Genomic DNA, 20,028 nt, shown 5'->3' with positions numbered 1-20,028 from the left:
CTGCCCCTGCCCCTGCCGTGCTCTTTTCCTCTCTCTCTCTTTCTGACAAATAAATAAATAAATAAATAAAATCTTAAAAAAGAAAAAGAAAAGAAAAGAAAAAAAGTGCTGCAAGGGTGCCTGGTTGGCTCTGTTGGTAGAACTTGCCATTCTTGATCTTAGGGTGGTGAGTTCAAGCCCCGGGTTGGGTGTGGAGCCCACTTAAAAATTAAAAGCAAAATAAACAAAAATGATACATTTGGTAATTGGCAGAGCCATGTGAATTTGAGTCCTTCTACCCTGAAATCCTGCCCTTCCCTTTCTTTTCTCATACTTCTTTTTTTTGGGGGGGGGGAACCTCTGGTTTATTTGTTTTATTCTTTTTGGATCTTCCAATGTCACATCAGTCTCAGGTGTACAATACAGTGATTTGATGGCTCTGTATGCTCGTCAGCTCACCGTCCTTTCTCATACTTTCTGAAGCCCTCAGGATCCTTTCTGGAGACTTAAATGTTCGATTTTCTGATAATAAAAGCAATACTGAATTATTATATTCCATATTAATTCAATACTGAATCATCATTATGGATTTTTTAAAGATTTTATTTACTTATTTGACAGACAGAGATCACAAGTAGGTAGAGAGGCAGGCAGGGGGTGGGGGGGGGAAGCAGGCTCCCTGCCGAGCAGAGAGCCCGATGCGGGGCTCGATCCCAGGACCCTGAGATTATGACCTGAGCCGAAGGCAGAGGCTTAACCCACTGAGCCACCCAGGCGCCCCATCATTATGGATTATAATCGAAAAAACATAAAGTGGGAAGAACATTTCCCCGTAGTTATAGCTGTGCTGTGTCTGTAAATCTGTGTCTTGGGTTTTTTCCACGGAACATGATAATATGCGCCTTGTTCCACAGTATTAGGAATTCTTTGTAGACCTTCCTTCCAGGGGCGTGTGCAGCAGTCCCTCCGCCGGATATCCCATTTGCTTCCAACAGTCCCCTATTGTTGAACCTTCTGGTGGTTTCCAGTGTGTTGCTCTCAGCAACAGTGCTACGAAGAACATCTTTTGGTTCAGAAAGGTTTTCGTGTTCGCCCTATGTCCTTAAGATGGTTTCCCAGAAGTGGAAATACTGGTTCGAAGGGTCTGCACATTTGAAGTCTGTGCCTCCACAATGCCAGAGTCCCCAAAGGGCAGCGCCCGTCTCTCCCCACCCCCCACCCCCGATGAAATGTCACAGATGATTTGGAGGGCGCATTCCCAGTCTGACTGCCTTGTGCTCTTTTCCCAAAGCCTCATAAAGAAGATGGCCCAGAGCGTGGTAGAAGTCATGGAAGATGCCAAGGGGAAGGTTCCGGAGAACCTCCTAGCCAACGGAGGTAGGTCACTGGCATGTTCTTACCCGGGCCTCTCTCAGCCGGCTCTAGCCCGTTGCTTGCCCAGTCAAGGCTGCAGGGACACATCCCCGTGGAGCGTCTGGATGGGCACATTGGGCAGAGCTGTGCCCCCCATTTTGAGCTCAGCAGGACCTCCGGTTTGAAGACCTGCCCCTTGGCCTGTGGAGGGTTCTGCTGTGGCATTTCTAGGGCATCTGACGTTTTTACCCTGTAGAAACCTGCAGGGAGAGTGGGGTCAGTGGGGTCTCGGGGTTGTTTGATCCGCCCGCCTTCCCTATGAGCTTCTGCTCTGTCCTGCTTGGAAAATTCCACCCGCTCCCCACCCCCACCCCCACCCCACCCAGCCCAATTCATTCCTCTCTCTCTCCCAGAAGAAGAAAATGCCTTCAGGGGCTGGAAAGCCTCAGACTTACGTCTTAAGTTGTGCCCAGTAAATCCAGAGAGACCGAAAATGCTCTCTGTGTTGTGTGTTCACGTTTAGAATTTCTGTCTCTCCTGAGTGGTAGGGGAGACCCCAGATTCCAGAGACATTCAGGCCCCTTAACTGCAGACATACAATCTGAGTGTGCTGGAAATGTGCAAGGCGCAAACTTGGAGACTTGGGAAACTTCAGAATCAGGTGTTTGAACCCCGCAGAGTGACCGTCCACATGTACACGAGACCAAAAATGAGAGTGTAAACTGACACGTAACGAGTGACATTTCTGTCACTCGTTACGTGTCAGTTCATAGTTTTTCCCTCTTGGGAACCGCAGAAGGCTTTTTTTATTCGCTTGTTGAAAGGGACAAAGGGAATTGCTCATGCTTCCAGATCTGAGCTTGGCTTTGTGGGTTCGTGCGATGGAATAACTCTTCCTTATTACATTGCAGGTTTGAAGGAAAAAATGAAATATTTAAAGAGTAGGTTGTACGTTGTTTGCCGTGAGTGTGCTTGGCGTGATGCCTGCGTGTCCCTGGGAAGGGGGACTCTCAGTCTGGTCATCGGGGTGCGGTGATTGGGTCCTGGTGGATTTCTCGAGTAACAGCTGGGACCTGGGTCACCATAGCCGTATGACCTATCACCTGTTTTATTCCCTTTCCCTCTTTCTCATGTCTGCCCTGCTTCCCTCCCCACCTCCCCACCCCCAGCACTGCATGCCTGCGGAAGTGGGGTGATCCTCTGGGTCTGGAGTTCAAGGTGGGCTTTCTGTATCTTTCGGCTGTGGTCTGCTCCTTGCTCTTTGATGTTTGTCCTCAGTGCCCGCTCTCCTGCCTGCACTGGGAGTCTGGCTCTTGTGGACCCTGACAGCTTACGTGTCAGGCTTAGTTTTGTGTGGCCCTGCTGGGGTCCAGTCACACAAGGGCTCTTCTCTCAGGAGCCTCGGGGAGGAGGGGGCGTCCCTGGGCCTCAACAGGCTGTTGCTGGCTCAGAGGAACCGTTTGCTTTAGGTTTTCTCCAACCTGCTCAAACTGGTGGAATTTAGGCCAGCAGATCCTTCTAGGACAAAGTTAAGCCCAGCAAATCCTTTCAGGAGGAACATGGGTCTTTACAGATCGGAACTTAAACAAAATTCCTTTCCAAAAGCAATCTGTTGGTGGCACTGACATTTCTTGCTGGTGCTAGTAAAAAATTATTTTGTTAAATTGATCAACTGATCTTCCTTCCCAGCAGGTAACTTGTAAGGGCCCTAGACGGAAGGGTTGGCTTAAGGTAGAGAGCTACTTTGCCCTGTAAAAACCTGGTCTTTAAGGCACGAGGATTCAAGCTCATGTTAAAATAGCGAACAGGATGCTTGCTTTTACTCAAAACTCCCATTACTTGAAGCTAGACATTATCATCCCGCGGTCTCCATCCCCAGGGCAGGTGGCTGCTGCTCTAAATCCCGGCTTCATCTCGGGAGGGGGGAATTCAGTTTTATTTATTTATGTAATATGTTTCATTACCTCCAGGCCCCCTGTGAATCAGGTCCCCATGACTTTGGTGAGACTAGAGCTTCCAAGGCTTGTTCTGTAACCAGCCCCTGTGCACACAGAGGTCAAGGGCTTGTGGCCGCTGACTCCTGACATTCACAATGCGTGTTAGCACAATAAAGGCTCTGACAAGTACTGCAGTCCAGGGACCTGGTCAGAATGACTTTGACTGGGGCTTCCCTGGTAGGATTGGGCTTGGGAAATCTTTTTCTTTTTCTTCTGCAGAGCACCCATGGAACTAGTGAGCTAGCAATGGGCAGAATGAACTGGAGGGCTCCGGGTTGGCCTCAGTAGGCGGGATTTAATCCATCTCCCCCAAGGCCGTGTCATGGGGACAGCCAGTGGCGACAGCTGCCTTAGAGAGGTCAGACCCGGTCCTGGGCCTTGGCGGGTCGCCTCTCTTGGTCCTGGTTTTCTCCCCTGTCTGTGGACCTCATCCTTTTCAGGCTCCTTGCTTTGCCGAGGCATCTCTTGTTTTGGCTCGTTCTTTGCCCCCAGCTGAGCTTTGAGTCTGGAAGGAAGGCTGTGGATGCTTTGGATTGTAGCAGAAGCCGGGCAGACACACCGCTGTCTGGAGTGGGCCCTAGATTGTGCACAGAAGTCATAAACACCCGGAGGTCCGTTCAGTGGAGCGGGAGACGGGCCGTGGCCCATGTGTGTGCACGGGTCCCTTGCCCGGCTCCCTGCCAGGAAGGCCTTGTTGTGGTTCTCAGACGAGGTGTCTGTTACTCAAGGGCAGCTGCCTGTTTATGGCATGTTTTGATTCTGAGTGAGCCTGCCTGGGTCATGGTCTGACCTCCCGGGCCAGGCGTCCAAGGCTCCTCTGACTTGAGCCAGGGGAGGGGAGGGGAGGCCTGTCCTCTCCCGGACAGGCAGACAGAAGGCCGCAGGGCTGGAAGGACAGGCAGGCCCAAGGGGACGGCTTGCTGCTTTCTGAGATGGGGAACTGTCCTCAGACCATGTTGTCACCAAAGGTGATGGGCTTGGGCAGGGCCATGCTGCCCTTGGATGTGTGCTGAGGGTGAGGGTCAGGGTCAGGAGCTGGGGTGGGAGGGTCACTCGACAGAGGTGTCAGGAAGCTTCTGTGCTGGGTGCTGGGCACGCAGAGGGGCTTGCCGTCCAAGAGCTCCCGGCCGGGGGGACAGCCCTGCGGTCCCGCACGTGCCGTGATGCCGGAGGAGCCTGGGGAGTCCCCCCAAGGAGACGGGCAGAGTCCGGCAGGAATGACAGGAGCCCTTCTAGAGGAAAGGGCCAGCTCATTCGCTCTGATCCAAATGGCACAGAGACCCTAGCGTCTGTGACAATGCCTGGGGATGAACTCAGTGTGCAGCATATCTCTTCTAAGTGACCCATGTCCTGTGAGTTATTTCAGTCCCCGGAGTTACAGGGAGGTTCTTAAAGGGGACCCTTGCTCTGTCCTGGGCACCGTGATAGGCTCTGGGGACACAGACACAGCCATCTGCCCTCAGGGAGCCTGAAAGTGCCAAGAGAGTGGGGGAGGGAGGGACCAGGCAGCATTGGAAGAGGCAGGGAACAGGGGACCATCCAAGGCAGTGGGACGGGCAGTCAGTCGGCAGGCTTTTAGGAGGTGGCCCTTGTCCCGATGCTGAGGGACAAAAGCAGCAGGGAGAGTATGGGGTGGGAGGCAGCTTGGCTTGAAAGTGGCAGAGCAGGGAGGAGGAGGGGCGTCTGGCCAGCGTCTCCTGCCTGGGGTCAGGCGGTGGGGGGGAGGGGGGTAGATGGGGGCTCCCGTGAGTGGAATCAGTCGCCACAGGAGGGATCCTTCTCCACCTTCTGGATCTGCCTCTGGCTCTACCCCCACCCACACCCCCATAATCCACACGTCCTTCTGTTCCTCCCTGGTCTGCCGTCTCCCCCTGCAGGGCGTGGCAATACAAAAACCCATAGTAGTCCCACATTTATACCCAAATCTGTATTGGCTCGAGGCGCCATAACAAAACACCAGCCTGAGGGGCCGATGTAATAGACACGGCGGAGCTCCCACAGTTCTGGAGGCTGGATGCTCACGGTCAAGGTGCCAGCAGGCTGGTTCCTGCGTTGGGTCCTCACAGGGGCTTTCCTTGGAGAGAGCACACGGGGAGGGAGAGAGAGAGCGCTGTGGCGTCTCTCCTTACAAGGACGCTCATCCTAACGGATCAGCTCCCTCCCCTTGGTGACTCTTGTCAATTCCAGCCCCACTGGAACCCGAGGGACCTCTTCTAAGGGCAAGTGAGCCAGACGAGTCAGCACGTGGTTCTTGGGCAGAGATGGGCCACCGTGCACACCGTAGCCGTGAGCGTCCGTGGGCGGACAGGGAAGGGGCATGGCGCTCCGTATGCCCCACCACTGCGTGCCGGTCCCACCTCTAAAATGGAGATGATGATAACACTTAGTAGGGTTGAAAGGGAAATTAAATGCAATAATTCTCGGGTCCTGGCCAAGGTGAACAGTCAGTGTCACCTGCCTGATCGGTCGTGAGGCCCTTCCCGCTCGTTGCCCGCCCGCCTCTCCCAGCAGGCTGCTTTCCTCCTCTGAGCCCCATTTCATCTCCTTCTGCGTCCTCGGGACTCGGCTACCCTCCTGTCGGGCTCCAGCTTGCCCTGAGCTGAGCTCATCTCCTCTCCCCTCTGCCCCCTCCTGCTGCCGTCGCAGCTGCCCAGCTTAGTGAGTGTCCCCTCCCTCTACCCTCTCACCCCGCCTGGAAATCCAGATGTGCCTTGGGCCACCTCCGTGGGCCCCCCTGCGGGCCCCCCTGCGGACCCGCCCTTCCTCTTCTGCTTCCGGAGCTGAGGCCCCTCTCAGCTGCCCCTTCTCTCCCACACTCCCCTGCCAGCTTCTCTCCTGCAAAGCCCCCGTCGGCCCCCGAGAAATCTCCGCGCACGAATGTCCTTGACTGACCACACAGCCCCCAGAGGCTTGGTGTCCTAACCTGCTTGGTGACCCTCCCAGCCCAGCTGTTGGAGTTGGAGCGATGTATGGCCACTTACTGGCAGATAATGGTTGCGGGGGGAGGGTTCCATATGTGCGCCTCGTGTCTTTATCACCCCAGGAGAAAGTGTAGACACGGCCTTCCACGCCCCTGCCACAGCCCTCCTCTTCTGTTGCCGCTCGCCGGGGTGTGAGGTGTGCCTGGTTGTCTCCCTAGGAGACTGAGCACCTTGAAATCCAGGAGCTGTGGTCTCTGCTCCCCCTCATGGTGGCAGGCTGGGGCTTAGCCCGACTGTTGAGTGAGCAGCCACCAGTGCCCTTTTCGTGCATCGCGCGCACAGACCTGACTTAGTACAGGGAGTGAGGGGCAGGGTGTAAGCAGGGGTGGGCTCCAGGGGGCACAGAAGAGGGGACACTCAGAGGTGTGTGGCCTGATTTCCCACCCATTTCTCAGGTAAGGAGACTGAGGTGCAGAGGAGCCAGTTACTAACATGCTGGAGTCCCGGGGTCCTGAATCGGCCCCGGTTCAGTCGTGTGGCATGTGGGACCTCACTCTGGGGCTCCTTCCTCTGCCCGCAGCCGACAGGGAACCAGAAACATCTCAAGGGGAGCGGGTTTAGGTTTGCCTTTGGAGAAGGCAAGGGGAAAGGGGAAATTTTGTTGAGACAACTCTGGTTTGGTCTACTCATTATAGACTTCTATATAAAGGGCTGAAACATGCATCTCCTCGCCACGTACCGAAAACCACAGTCGCAGAGTCTAGTATTCTGCCAAGGTTTAAAATGCCGCTACTGTCGTCGTCGTCTTCCTCTTCTTTTAAGATTTATTTATTTGAGAGAGAGTACGGGGAGGAGCCGAGGAGAGGGAGAGAAAGGCTCTTCAAGCAGACTCTGAGCATAAAGCCCAGTGGGGGGCCCGATCCTAGGCCCGCGAGATCACGACCCAAGCAGAAATCAAGAGTGGCCCGCTCAACGGCCTGAGCCACCCAGGCGCCCCTAAAATGCCTTTTTTGAAATCGCCCCCACCCCGTGCTTGGGTGAGGACGGTAGAAAGACAGCTCAGCTCCTCTTGTGAGCAGGTGGCGCCCGTACCTGGCTCTGTGGTCTTAGGGGTTGGCTTGAGGCCGACTGGCATGTCTCTGAGGTACCTCAGAACAGAACAGTAACCCAACAGGGGAGCGCGGCCAACACAACCAGAAAAGGCGGGGAACGAGCCTGGCTCTCGGAATCTCTCCCGATCCTGCTTCTGCCTCGTGGGGAAGTAGGATCTCCCAAAGGCAGACCTTGGGGACAGCCGTCTGAGCGCGTTTGGGGCACAGGTGTGGCTGCTGGTGGGTTCTTCTGAGGGGCTTTGGGTGCTGCTGGTGGTCCTGACGGAAGGCCCGCGGCTGGCCCGGTACTCCGTTGGGGGTGGGGGACTGTGTGTGCTTTCCCGGAGCCCCAACTCTGTCCCCCCGTTTCTCTGATCGCTTCCTTGGGTTCAGTGGGGCTGCTTGGCTCGGGGTTTGGCAACCTTGGTCTCATGAGGCGGGGAGAGTCCCACTCACTTGCTGAAATGTGTTCCTTCCAGTTGACTTAACATCCTTTGTGACCCACTTTGAGTGGGACATGGCGAAGTACCCCGCGAAGCAGCCGCTGGTGAGCGTGGTGGACACTCTGGCAAAGGTGAGAGGACGGCCTTCTCTCGGGGGACAGTTAACCTTGGCACCCGGGCGCTGCTGACCACCAGGGTGTTGGGGGCCCTGGCGGGGGTACCAAGAAGGACTTTCTAGAAGGCCAGAGTCAGGAGGCTGGGTAGGGTCCCAGCTCTGCTGAGTGACCCTGGGCGGTGTCCGCTTCCCCTCTGCTTCCTGCCAGCCCTGGCCAGGCCTGGTGCCTTTCTCAGGTGTGGCCTTCCATGCCCTGGGCAAGGCCAGGGACTTTGCGGTTTCGAGGCGGGCACCTGCCCTCCCTCCGCCTCTCCCGGCCCTGTTCCCCGCCAGGCGGCGGCCTCCACAGGACACTCCCCTGGTGCCCCTTCCGTGGGTTCCCTCCAGCTCGTTACTTTCTGGAAGGTGCTGCTGGAGCAGCTCAGCCCCATCCTGACCTCACAAGAGCCTCATGCCCCCACCACATCCCCCAGTGATAGCTTGACAAGCACGATCTGCTTCCGTGGAGAGTCCGGCTTACGAGCCCTGACTCCTGGGAGGCGTTTACGCAGCACGGTTTAGGCAGCACGGCGGGTCCTGCGCCTGCTTTGAGGTGCCTGTGACGATACTGAGGTCAGGAAGGGGCACCTGGGAGGCACGGTCGGTTAAGCCTCTGGCCCTTGGTTTTGACTCAGGTCGTGCGTGATCTCAGGGTCCTGGGATCGAGCCACGCATCAGGCTCTGTGCTCAGTGGGGAGTCTGCCTGGGACTCTCTCTCTGTACCCCCCTCTAAAAATAAATGAATAAGTCATTAAAAAAATAAATCAAGGCCAGTAAGCACCACACGCCACAATTTTACCATCTTGGTAAGCAACGGCCTCCCCCTTTTACTTCACAAGTAACAGCTCTGTGGCCCGTCTCTGGGGACATTGTGGGGGCTTGTGGCCTTGTTGACTCCTGTTGGTCTCGCTGAGGGTGAGCACTCATGGCCTAGGCCTGCCCCCAGGCCTCCGCCCTCTACTGAGCCCCTCACAGGCCGTGTCTCCTCCTGGCCCAGGTGGCGGGGAGAGTCTCAGCCAGGCCAGGAACAAAGCCTTCCTGTTGTCTCCTCAGACCACAGAGCCACCCAGGTGTGTCTGGGCGGGTCAGGGCCAGGAGATGGGCCCCTGGGACCCATCCGAGTGCAGCCCTGTGTGCTCGCCACGGCCCGTGTCTGTGGAAACTCGGGTGGGGCCAGAAGGCTCCGGAATCTGGGTGCGGCTCCTCCGGCACTGCTTACGCCACAGAGGTCCCGGCCCCTCCTGGGACAATTGGGCAGTGATTCTGGAAAGCCCTCTGAGGAGGGGCTGCCCAGCGCACCTGGGCCAGGTGTGGCTTCCTGGAGGTCCTGTGTGCCTCCGCCACCCACCTGGGGGCGCGCCGTCGCTGCTGGGGCGGGCCCTACCCGTCCGTGGTGCTCTCTGAGGCCAGGCAGGTGGTCAGGCCGTGATCTGAGCCCTCTCAGGACGGTGCACACTGGCGTGGCTGTCCCAGGGGTGCCGCTGAGCAATGAGGACCCCGGGACACGACAGGGTGTCAACCGAGAGGGGAGCAGAGCAGTTGTGGAGGACAGAACTTGGCTTCTCTCTAGTCCAGGGACCCAGAGAGTGACTTTGGCAGGAAAGCAGGGACGGGGAGGAGGGCACCGGTGTTGACAGCATTCCCTGTGTGCCCAGAACCACACTGGGCTCTTGTTTCCCATGTCACCCCGGCGAGGTAGGATCCCTTTCCCGTGTCACCCCGTGAGGTGGGACCCTTTCCTCTGGTCTCAGATGAGGAAGCTGGCAGAGAGGTTCAGTAGCTGGCTCCGGGACCTGGGATGGGAATTCGGGTCTTGGTTGTGCTGTGTGTGTGTGTGTGTGTGTGTGTGTGTGTGTATGATTGGGGGTGGGGCAGATAGAGAGAGACAAGGCTTCCCAAGGAGGCCCCGGACCGGCTCTGCTGCAGGGAACCACCTCTTTGAGGCTCTGAGTGTTGGCCCTGGAGGCTGACCTGCACCAGGACCCCGTGTGTGATGCCCTCAGCCCTGGTTCAGGTCTGTTCCTCCAATGGGAGGTCCTTTATGGGGAGAGCCTTGGGGACACAAAGGTCACTGTGTCACTGGGTGTTGAGTTGCACTTGCCGGGTGTCCGAGCAGGTCTCCCAGCCTGGAGGATCCCTGTGCTGATGTAGTCAGGGCCGGGCCCCCAGACCCTCCCGACTGCTGGGAACTGAGCCCAACGTGTCCTTTAAAAGAGGAGGCTCAAGGGTGGGGAGGGGCCTGGGGAGGGCTTTGGCCCCTCCCCACCCTGCATGTGGCAGCACATGTGGTCACCTGGTCAGGGACCCAGCCCACTGTGGTGTCAGTCCCCACCCGCTGGGTTATGCTGCAGGTTCAGAAGAGCCCCCAGACCTCACCAATGTGACATGGCATGGGATTTACTCCTGAGCACGCACACATGCTGCTGAGGGTGGGGGACCCACACTGACCCCCTCGGGGCGCTGGTGGCTGGTGTCTCCACCACCGGATGCATCTCCGGTTTCTGCAGGAGGGTCCACGAGGCTCTCAGGGCTTCGGCCAGCTGGCCCCCCACCTCAGAGCCCAGCTGAATGCACGCCCTCAGCACGGCCTGTGCCAGCTTCCCTCCCAGGGGTCACGGACACGGGGGTCACAGACATTGGGTGGGGCACCGGCCCCCTGGAGGAGCTCTGGCTGGGGCAGGTGGGCCTCGCCTTGCTGAACAGGGATTTTTGTTTGGGTTTTTTTTCCTTTAAAAAAAAAGGTATATATCTATGTATGTGTGTATGTATGTATATATATAATTTTAAAAGTTAAGACTGTGGATTGTACTTGAGTTAGTTTCTTGGTTATGATTGCACACTGTTGTTATGTAAGATGGGTACATGGGATCTCTGTCCTATTTTTAAAAGTATTTTATTTTTTCATTTTTAAAAATTTTATTTATTCATTTGTGAGGAAGAGAGAGAGCACACAAGCAGGGGGAGCAGCAGGCAGAGGGAGAAGCAGGCTCCCCACTGAGCAGGGAGCCTGATGCGGGACTCGATCCCAGGACCCTGAGATCATGACCCGAGCCGAAGGCAGACACTCAACTGACTGAACCACCCAGGCGTCTCTATTTACTCATTTTTTGAAGTAATCTCTACACCAGACACGGGACTTGAACCCACGAACTCGGGGTCAAGAACCGTATACCGTACCAACAGCCAGCAGGGTGTCCCCCATGTGATCTTTTTGTAATTTCCCATGAAATCTGTCATCATTTCAAAGGAAAAGATTTTTTTAAATGGTTAAAAAAAACCAATTACATATCTTATTTTAAAAATCAGACATATCAAGGTACAACGATAAAAACGGGAAAAGCTTCCCGTGACAAGAGCCCTCTCTTTCCTCCTCCCCCAAAAGGTGAGCGACGTGTTAACCTTTGGAAGTGGATCCTTCCGTGTCTATACGAACGAAATCTGTAAATTTCAGCTCGGGGTTGTTCAGTCCCTCAGGCGGCCTCTGTGCTGTCATGTGCCGACGCCGGGGTGTCTGTGTCAGCAGCATTTGTTGGCGTGGAGCGGGGGTCCCATGGGGTGCGACTGCGCGCCGCCAGGGAGCTGGCACAGGACGTGGGGCTCTGAGTTGGGAGGAGGGGTGCGGTCCCTCAGGAGCTGGGGGGTCGGCCTTCACATGCAGGACTCTCCCGCGATCATCTGGAAGGCTGCGCCGTGTCCCGTAACGTGGGGCGCCCTCCTTTGTTGAACCAGTTCTGTAATGATGGGACTCCGCTGTCCAAGCATGAGCCCGGGGGGCACGGGCTGTGTTTTGAGGGCTTCCTGGTGGGCATTTGCCTTTTCTCTTTCCAGCCCTTGGGAGGACATCATCCTCCTGGCCGTGCAGATGAGGCCTCTGAGGCCAGGCAGCCAGAAAGCAGGAGAGCTAGGCCATGGGCCCTGGGCTTGTCCTGTATCCCCTCTTCCCACGACATGTCTGCCCGGGCCTGCTACGGGTGGGGGTCTGGGACGCCCTCCCTGAAATTCGACAACGGGATCTCCTGCATGCCAGACCCGTGACCTGCATGCAAGCTGAAAGGAGCCTCCTACCTACCCGCCCCTTCCCGTGGGAGGGGGCCGCGGGGCCCAGTGGAGCCCGGGACCCAGCACTGGCGGGGCTGAGCCATCGTGGGCCCCCCAGAAGCCAGGGTGGGGTCAGCCTGGGCCGGCCTGGCCTTGTGAGGAGGGCTTGCGATCAGAAGAGTCACCTCACTGAGGGATTCTGGAACAGCCGTGCCTGGGTGGGGTCTTGCAGAGTGGGGACGTGAATCTGTCCCCTGCTCCCCACGGGCTACGCAGGGCCAAACGCAGGCGTGTGTGCGGGAGCGGTGGGGAGGGAAACGTGAGCGTTCCGGACAAGCGGGCGGCACTGATTACTTACTGCTTACTCCGAAGTGTGCGGTGCGCGGTTTATGGCCGTTTTGAGAAGTTGGGCCCTGTCTTTTGCTTTTCTGAATAGCAACTGGCCCAAATCGAGACTGACCTGAAATCCCGAACAGCCGCCTACAGCACCCTGAAGACAAACCTGGAGAACCTGGAGAAGAAATCCATGTGAGTCTGCGTTTCTGCACTGAGGGGCAGGGCAGGGGCGGGGGGGCCGGGCTGGGCGGGGGCCGGGCGGGGGCAGGAGTGTGCCTTTCAGGTCTCTGGGTAAACCAGGGTCTGTGCTGGGTCAGAGAGAGAGAGAGAGAGAGAGAGCGAGAGCGAGCACCAGCCAGGCAGATAGGCAGACGCCGCAGCCCTCCTGCCTCTCTGGGAGCTGCGGACTGGGAGGGGGGCCTTGGTGCACGTGGTGAAAAGGCCCGAGCCAGGGTGGTGGTACCCTCCCTGCCTGAGCCCAGAGAGGATCACCATGCTGCCCCTCACCCCCTTCCCTCCCTCTCCCAACCTCCCCAGGTTACTGAAAACACCTGGGGGGTCCTAAGACCTTTCCCCTGGAGGAAACTTAACAGAGGACCCTCTCTGCAAAGGTGGTGGGGGGACCTGACTAGCTGAGCTTGGCCCTTTGGGAGGGCCCCCAGGGTAGTGGGGGCTGCAGCCCAGAGCAGAGCATCCACGGGGACTCTGGAGCCTTCTGCACTCAAGTGACGGACCCCCCACGAGAGAGAGGGAGCAGACTGCGTGGCCAGCGGACACCAGTCACCAGTCACCAAGACAGCGGGAGGTGTCTGGAGAAAAGCAGAAACCCAGTGTCATGCCGGCAGCAACTCTCTGGTTAAGGGAGTGAGTGCCTTGTCGTGGGAGGCATGTCGGGAAAGGCCAGATGAGCTCCTGCCGCGGAGTCTGGAAGGTGCTCCTGAGTCGGGCTGAGCTGGCATGCAGGACCCTCCCAGGCTCCCCAGATTCTGGATCTGATCCTGTGGGCAGTTGTCTGAGGAGCCTCCAAAGAAGGGCAGTGCCCAGGGGAGGCCAGAACCAGCCGCTCCTCTGAGCAGCTCACCGTCCCATTCCCGCCTCTCCCTCCGGATGGTCCCTGGGCCGGCTGTCTTCTTGTGAAAGAAGCATATGGTACGATAGCGGAGAATTTAAAACCAAAAAGGGCGAGATGCACTTCAACTAGAAATGGTCACCGTTGGTTGCGTGACTTTGCATCAGAATTAAATGGGCATCCCCTGAGTTTCGCCTCGTTCTTGGCCCTGCGAAGGTGTGAGATGGGAGAAGGGCAGCGCGCCGATGGCAGAGAGCACCCTAAATGGTGACCTTGGCTTAGAGCCGTCATGGCGTTGACCATTTGCCTGCTGGGCCATCTACTCGTCGCATCATGGATTTGTGGACTCCTTGAGAATCGTTTGGGACTTGAGCAGACATCTGGCCCAGCCTCGTCGTTCAGCTGATTCACTGCCACGCTGATCTGTTGAGAGCACTTGGAGGGGGAGGGGGTGAAGCTGTTTGGCCGCCTTCGCCCATTCTTCTTTTGACAAATGTGTAGTCAGCACCTGCTATCCTCTCAGGCTTTATGCCAGTCCCTAAAGATAACAAAGCAGAAGAAAATGGGATTTCTGCCCTCGGGGAGCTCACAGTGACTCGCCCAACAAGTGTCTGCGGAAAATCAGCTCTGTGCTCGGAGTGCAGGTGTAAATGAGACACAGCAGACCTGATAGCAGAACGGGGGCGTGGTAGGGGGCCCGTGCCCTGTGCCTTTGGAGAGGGTCCTAAGGGACTTAACAGTGAAGGCGCAGGTGGGAAAGGTGAGGCTGGAGGTAGCGTGTTACCTAAGACCTTGGCCTTGGCAGAGTGCTTGAGACCCATTGGCCAGGGAAGTGTCGGGTCCTAATACATTAGCTGACACAGCCAGGGTGCCCAGGCTGCAGTCTCCATAGCCGTCCTTGGCCTACTTGCTGCTACAGTACCCTTGAACCATGTGCTAAAAATACCATGATCTCGATGGAGACCGGGTTCTGCTGGGCATGAAGCAAGCAATGGCAGGTGATGTCCCCTGGCAGCTGGACCTGGGAGGTGTGAAAAGTGACACGGATCTCTCTCTGGACCCATCTCAGCTCAGGACAGCCCAAGTGTTGACACTGGCGTAACTCAAGCTGCCTGCCACCCACGGTCCCCTCCCAGCAGCCCCAGGGGCAGCACGGGTGATGGTGGTGTTGGGTTCCGCCGCCCCTCGGGGGACTGGTGAGGGGGCCTCTGGCCCTGCCAGCCCCGGCAGCTCTGGCCACCCTCAGCTGGGGGATGGGGCACACTCAGCCCAGGGACCTCTGAGCTTTCATGTTTCCTGCCTGCCCTCCTGACCCAGGGCCTGTGTGTTGAGGGTGCGTGGGGGTCCATGCATCCCAGAAGCCCGGGCCCACGCGGCCTCCCTCTGCCTTTCTGCTAATCCCTCCCCCTTTGTCCCACCCGGATTCAGGGGAAACCTCTTCACCCGGACACTGAGCGATATCGTGAGCAAAGAAGACTTCGTGTTGGGTTCTGAGTATCTCGTCACACTTCTGGTCATTGTCCCCAAGTAAGTGGCCTGGGAAGGGGGGTACTAGGGGCCTCAGCCCGTGTTGGTGATCCCGGAAGGAAACCGGCCCTGCCCAATGGAGAGAAAGGGGGGCCCTCCATGGCCAGGGATGGGAGCAAGATGAGTGTCCACGGGGTAAAGCAGTGAGCAGCTTCTGTGTGCCACGAGCCTTAGACAGGAGCCCATTTGCTCACAATAAACCGGGGAGTGGGGGTGGGGGCGCCTGTGACCTCCTTGTCCAGAAGCCAGAGAGGTCAGTTGGCTTCTCTGAGACCACACAGGGTCAGGACTGGAAAGCTTCCACACATATCTAGCTGAACCCTTCACCTGGGCTGTCTGTGGCGTCTGGCGCCCTTGTGGGGGAGGCTGGGTCCAGGACCAGGATGGGGAGGGGGGCCCCAGTGCCCATGGCAGGGCCGTGGGGGTGTTCGGGGCTCTCTGGCCCAGGCCTACTCATCTCAGTCCCTTGGGAAAAGGGGTGTACAGTGTCCTAAACACTCAAACACCCCCCAGCCTTTCTGCAGAAATCCCTGAATGATCCGTATTCTTGCAGACCAAGCTACGCACAATGGCAAAAAACCTATGAATCCCTCTCGGACATGGTGGTCCCTCGGTCGACTAAGTGAGTGAACCCCCACCTCGACACCTAGGCACCAAGTATGCTGTGAGGGTACAGGGACCCTCAGCCCTCCCCGCTTGAGCTTATCAGAGTCCCCGAGCCTGGAGTTCTTTGCAGCCATACCCCCAGCCACGTGCCAGACTCCCTGTATCTTTCAGAATGCCGCTTCCCTGCCCGCTCCTCCAGGAAGCCCCCTCTGGCTGCGTGCTGGTAAAGATCCCCCCCACTGCACTCTGCTCTGTGTTCTTGGCTCAGGTCAATGCTTCCCCGCTACGTGAGGGTCGAGCAGGGTCCTGGCTCTGATCTGTGATGGCCACGGGGGTGGGGTGGGGTGGGGACAGTTTGAGCAGCGTCTGGCCTGCTGGAGTCAGAGCAGGAGTGGCCGGTGAGAGCTGGGAAAGTGGCAGGAGAAGAGATACAGGAATATATCCAAACCGTGACGACCACGCACATGGGGACACCAGCCCGGCAGGGGGCTGCCCGCAGCGGCAGGGGTGGGTCTCACTGTCCCGCGTGGAGCGGGACAGGCCAGTGGCTGAGAAGCACACCCAGCGTGAAGCCAGTTACTCAAGGTCTGGAAACAGACGGAACTAAACCATATGGGATCTGGGCACGTGCAGGTGCACAGGAGAATCGAGGGGGTGTTTGGGGGATTGGAAGCGCCAGACTCAGCGCAGTGGTGACCTCAGAGCAGGGAGCGACACGCAGCTAGGGTGGGGCCCGGGGCTTCTGCCGCGTGAGAGTTGCGTTAAGTCTTAAGTGGGGCCAGCCTATATGCAGTATTTGTTACTCTTTCTGCCTTTCTTTTAAAAAAAGATTTTATTGATTCATTTGAGACAGAGAGAGCGCGTGCATGAGCAGGGGGAGAGGCAGAGAGGGAGAAGCAGACTCCCGCTGAGCCGGGAGCTGGAAGTGGGGCTCCATCCCAGAACCCGGAGATCATGACCTGAGCCCAAGGCAGACGCTTAACCAACAGCCACCCAGGGCCCGTCTCTATACCTTTTCGTATGTCTGAAGTAGTTTGTAATTTAAAAAGATACGGCGGTGAGTCTCGGCCAGCCGCGCCAGTTCACCTGCTTCTGGGTGCACAGCGTAGGGTGAGGACAGCTCTGCCCACGCCGCTCTCAGCTCCGAGGCCCCCTCCGGTTGGGGTGGCTCTCCCGGGGTCACAGCTCACAGGAGACGGCGATCAGGAGCTACACGGAGGGGTGCAGGGAACGGGACAGCCATAGCCCGAGGTCACGAGGGGAGGCCAGAAGAGGAAGCCAGGGGCATCCGCAGGGAGAGGAGGAGGGCAGACAGCCGGATGGAGGGGCCGGTCCTTGAGATCCACCAGCTCGGCAGAGGCCGCCAGTGCTCTGCGACTCTGGCTTTCTGTGGCCACGAGCTGGGGGACCCCTCCGGCTACCTCAATAGGTGATTTGGCTGCTCAGACTGGAACCCCCGGCTCTGCAGTGTCAGGAGGGTCTGCAGAGGGTCTGCAGAGGTGATTCTGGAAAAGTTTCTGGAGCCTGGAGTGGCCCAGAGACAGGAAAGGTGACTTGGCCAGCATGCCTGTGACACCTGCCCGGGCTTGGCGAAGGGCTTCCCTTGGGTCTTGTGGCCGACAAGGCTGGCTCGAAGGAGCTGACCCCTGGCTGCCGTGACCCCTGTGTTTGGGACGGTGCCCACTGTGGCCCTGTGTTGAGGCGTGCCTCGGAGCCTGGCTGATTGGAACATGGGGACACTGAACGTGAGGTGGACACGGTGGGACAGTTCCCACCAACTGGAGTCTGTCTGTCCTGCTTCGTTCTGAGCACAGCACGCCAGAGCCTGGGCACGTCCCCCCCAACACGCACACACAGGTGACTGAGACCCGGGAAGAGCTCCATTGCTCGGCACGTCGCACACTGGAGCCAAACCGGGGGTCTCTGCAGCTAGTCCCCTGCCCCTCCCTCCCCTCGAGGGTCTGCGTTTAGATCACCCAGAGACCCCAGAGGCTTCAGCCCGGTGCGGGGGTGGAAGGGGCAGGAGTGGGTGGGAGCAGTAGCAGGTGGTGGAGCCCCCCACCCCCCCGGCCAGGAGTCAGGAAGTCACAAGGGGCGTCTGGTTCCCTGCCCTCAGCTGGTGGGGGTGGGGTGGGGCGGCCCTGCCTGCCCACGAGCCAGCTGCCCCTTGGCGGGGACCCACCTCCCCTGGGAGAGGGAACAGGCCGCTCCTGGCCCAGCTCCGACCTCGGCTGGGGTGAGGCGTCCAGTGACCAGATGCTTCTCTCCACCAGACTGATTGCCGAGGACAACGAGGGCGGCCTCTTCACGGTGACCCTGTTTCGAAAAGTGATCGAGGATTTCAAAACCAAAGCCAAAGAGAACAAGTAAGGGCTGGCCGCAGTGGGCTCCTCTGGGTTTGGGCTGTCTCCACCGGAGGGGTCTCTCTGCTCCGTCCGGAAGCTTCCTGGTGAAAGCCTCTCATTTGCTTGTTTTAAGGTTCACTGTCCGTGAATTTTACTATGATGAGAAAGAAATTAAAAGGGAAAGGGAAGAGATGAGCAGGTTGCTGTCTGATAAGAAGCAACAGTATGTGAGTAGACTACATGGGCAGGCGGGCGTCTTTCTAGAGCGTCCCCCTCCCTTGGGGGCACGCGGCCCGGGACGTGTGTCCCCTGGGGCTGCCAGGGCGGGGCACCCAGGGGACACCTGAGCTGTGAGCTAGGGCGCTGGGCGCCGTCCCTGGGAGAGCTCCCGAGTCCTGGCCCTGCTCCTGCGGGAAGGGACTCCGAGCTCCACCGCGCCCCTGAGAAACTGAGGCTCTGGGAGGTCACGGAGCGTTTCCCCCAGGAGGAGAACCCCCCTCACCTTCCTGTGCCCCGAGATCCGGGCAGGGCAGGCGGGGATCCGGGCAGGGGTCCCTGTGCCAAGCGCAGGCAGGCCTGTCCCCTTAGTCCCCTCGCTGGCCTCCTCAGTGTGGTTCTCAGGCGTGATGGGACAGCCCCTGTCGTCAGCCCCTGGATTTATTCCCCCGATGCTTTCAGCAAAGAGTGGGGGCTTCTCCTTGAGGTTTCTGACGACGGCCTCGCAGAAACCTTCCTCGTGCAAGTGCCGCTGAGCTCGTGGGGGAGCAAATCAGGCTTGGAGTTTGGGAATGTGACAGTGTGGCCTTGGGAAGGTCACTCGGCTGCTCTGTGTGAGGGGCTCATTCCACACGTGTCATCCTCCTGCTGTGGAGAGACCTAAGCCGGGTGGCTTCGGGGGTCCCCCTGGCGGAATGTCTCCAGGGCCCCTCTCCCCACCATCCCCCCTGGGTGCTGTTCTCAGAAACTTCCAATTCGGCCTCCGGTGTAGGGAGGGGGAAGGAGGAGTAGAATGTACTTCAGGTTCTGGAGGAAAGCTGTTGTGTAAACGCGAAGCTTCGAGCTCGGGCTTAGATGAAGAGCCCGAAGCCCCTCCCGTGGCCCGTGTCGCCCCCAGGCCTTGTCTGACTGCGGGCGGGCGGAATCGGCATGTCGGGGGTCAGTGGCTTTCTCACAGGGACTCCAGACAAGCCGCCCCCTCGGAAGTGAGCAGCAGCACGGGGGTCCACGAACGGCTTCTCAAAGCCCCGCTGGACGGGCCCATCCCCTTTGAGGACGAGACAGGAGCTCGTCCTGTAGTGGTGCGTGTGGGGGGCTTTAACCCGCCCCCAAGCCGACGCGTATGTGAGCGGACGTGCGTGTGCACACCAAGTGAACGCACGCGTTTCAGACCCCAGATCTGCCGGGCTCTGGGTTAGGGCTGTTCCCGTGAGGAGGTGCTGGGCCCCGAGGCCTCAGACCCCACACACCCAGGCAGGGAGGGTGTTCACCTTCCCTTTTGCTCCTTGGCCTTAGCTCGCCCCAAACCCTGATCGCCCGGGAGCGCCCGGTGGGCTCTCTCTAGCCTCGTCCCTGCTGGCTTGGGTCCTGGCCCTGGGCCCCCTACCCCGTGTCTCTTGGTGGGGGCCAGACAGTGGCAGATTTGACCAACGTCCAGGCGGGAGGCCCGGCCCACAGGACAGGTGGTCACATCGTGCCTTTGGCACCAGCCTCGGCGCTGGCACAGACCCCCGAGGAGCAAGGTGACACACCGGAGCTTGTCGCCTGCCGTCTGGGGCTCAGGTTGCCAGCTGGCGCCTCCTCGCAGGTGTAGGGCTGCAAGTGGAGGGCTCTGCACGCCCAGGCTGCCCCGGGAGCCCTGCCAGGGCCTCGGCGGAGGGGAAAGGGAGCTCCAGAGGAGACACGCCAACTCGGAAACATTTAGCTCCCTGCGAGGCTCGGGCTGTGGGCCACCGAGCAGGGGGCAGCCGGGGGCAGCCCTGCCCTGGCTTCCGAGGCACCTCTTTCCCCTTTAGCTTATCGGGAGGTGGGTCTCACCGGCATCCCGCGCCGTCTTTGGTACTTGTCAGCCAGAAGGGACAGACTAGATCCCGGGGTTTTGGCTCCCTTGGAGAGCACAGGGTGGGATTTTCCAGGGCTTTCTCCCTGTCTGCAGAGAAAAGAGGATAAAGG

At 58.5% G+C, this 20,028-nt stretch overlaps 1 protein-coding gene across 7 annotated transcripts in view; it reads left to right on the top strand.

Annotated features, from left to right (window-relative positions):
- The window catches only part of ATP6V1C2 (ATPase H+ transporting V1 subunit C2), a gene marked incomplete at its 5' end in the record, with an annotated part of 50,746 nt that overhangs the window by 24,346 nt on the left and 6,372 nt on the right, over nt 1-20,028 (top strand). For 5 of the 7 annotated variants that reach the window (XM_080814168.1, XM_080814164.1, XM_080814165.1 and 2 more), the window contains 7 exons: nt 1,271-1,356; nt 7,821-7,915; nt 12,413-12,504; nt 14,810-14,908; nt 15,462-15,530; nt 17,788-17,880; nt 17,993-18,086. In XM_080814168.1, coding sequence (XP_080670294.1) covers nt 1,271-1,356; nt 7,821-7,915; nt 12,413-12,504; nt 14,810-14,908; nt 15,462-15,530; nt 17,788-17,880; nt 17,993-18,086 — 628 coding nt within the window. Of the gene's footprint in view, nt 1-1,270; nt 1,357-2,243; nt 2,274-7,820; nt 7,916-12,412; nt 12,505-14,809; nt 14,909-15,461; nt 15,531-17,787; nt 17,881-17,992; nt 18,087-20,028 lie in introns of all 7 variants that reach the window. The other 2 variants (XM_080814166.1, XM_080814162.1) reach the window with 1 other exon arrangement.

Source organism: Martes martes (genome assembly GCF_963455335.1).
Source record: "Martes martes genome assembly, chromosome: 9".
In the NCBI taxonomy this organism is placed as follows: domain Eukaryota; kingdom Metazoa; phylum Chordata; class Mammalia; order Carnivora; family Mustelidae; genus Martes; species Martes martes.
This window is presented reverse-complemented; position numbering and strand designations above follow the sequence as displayed.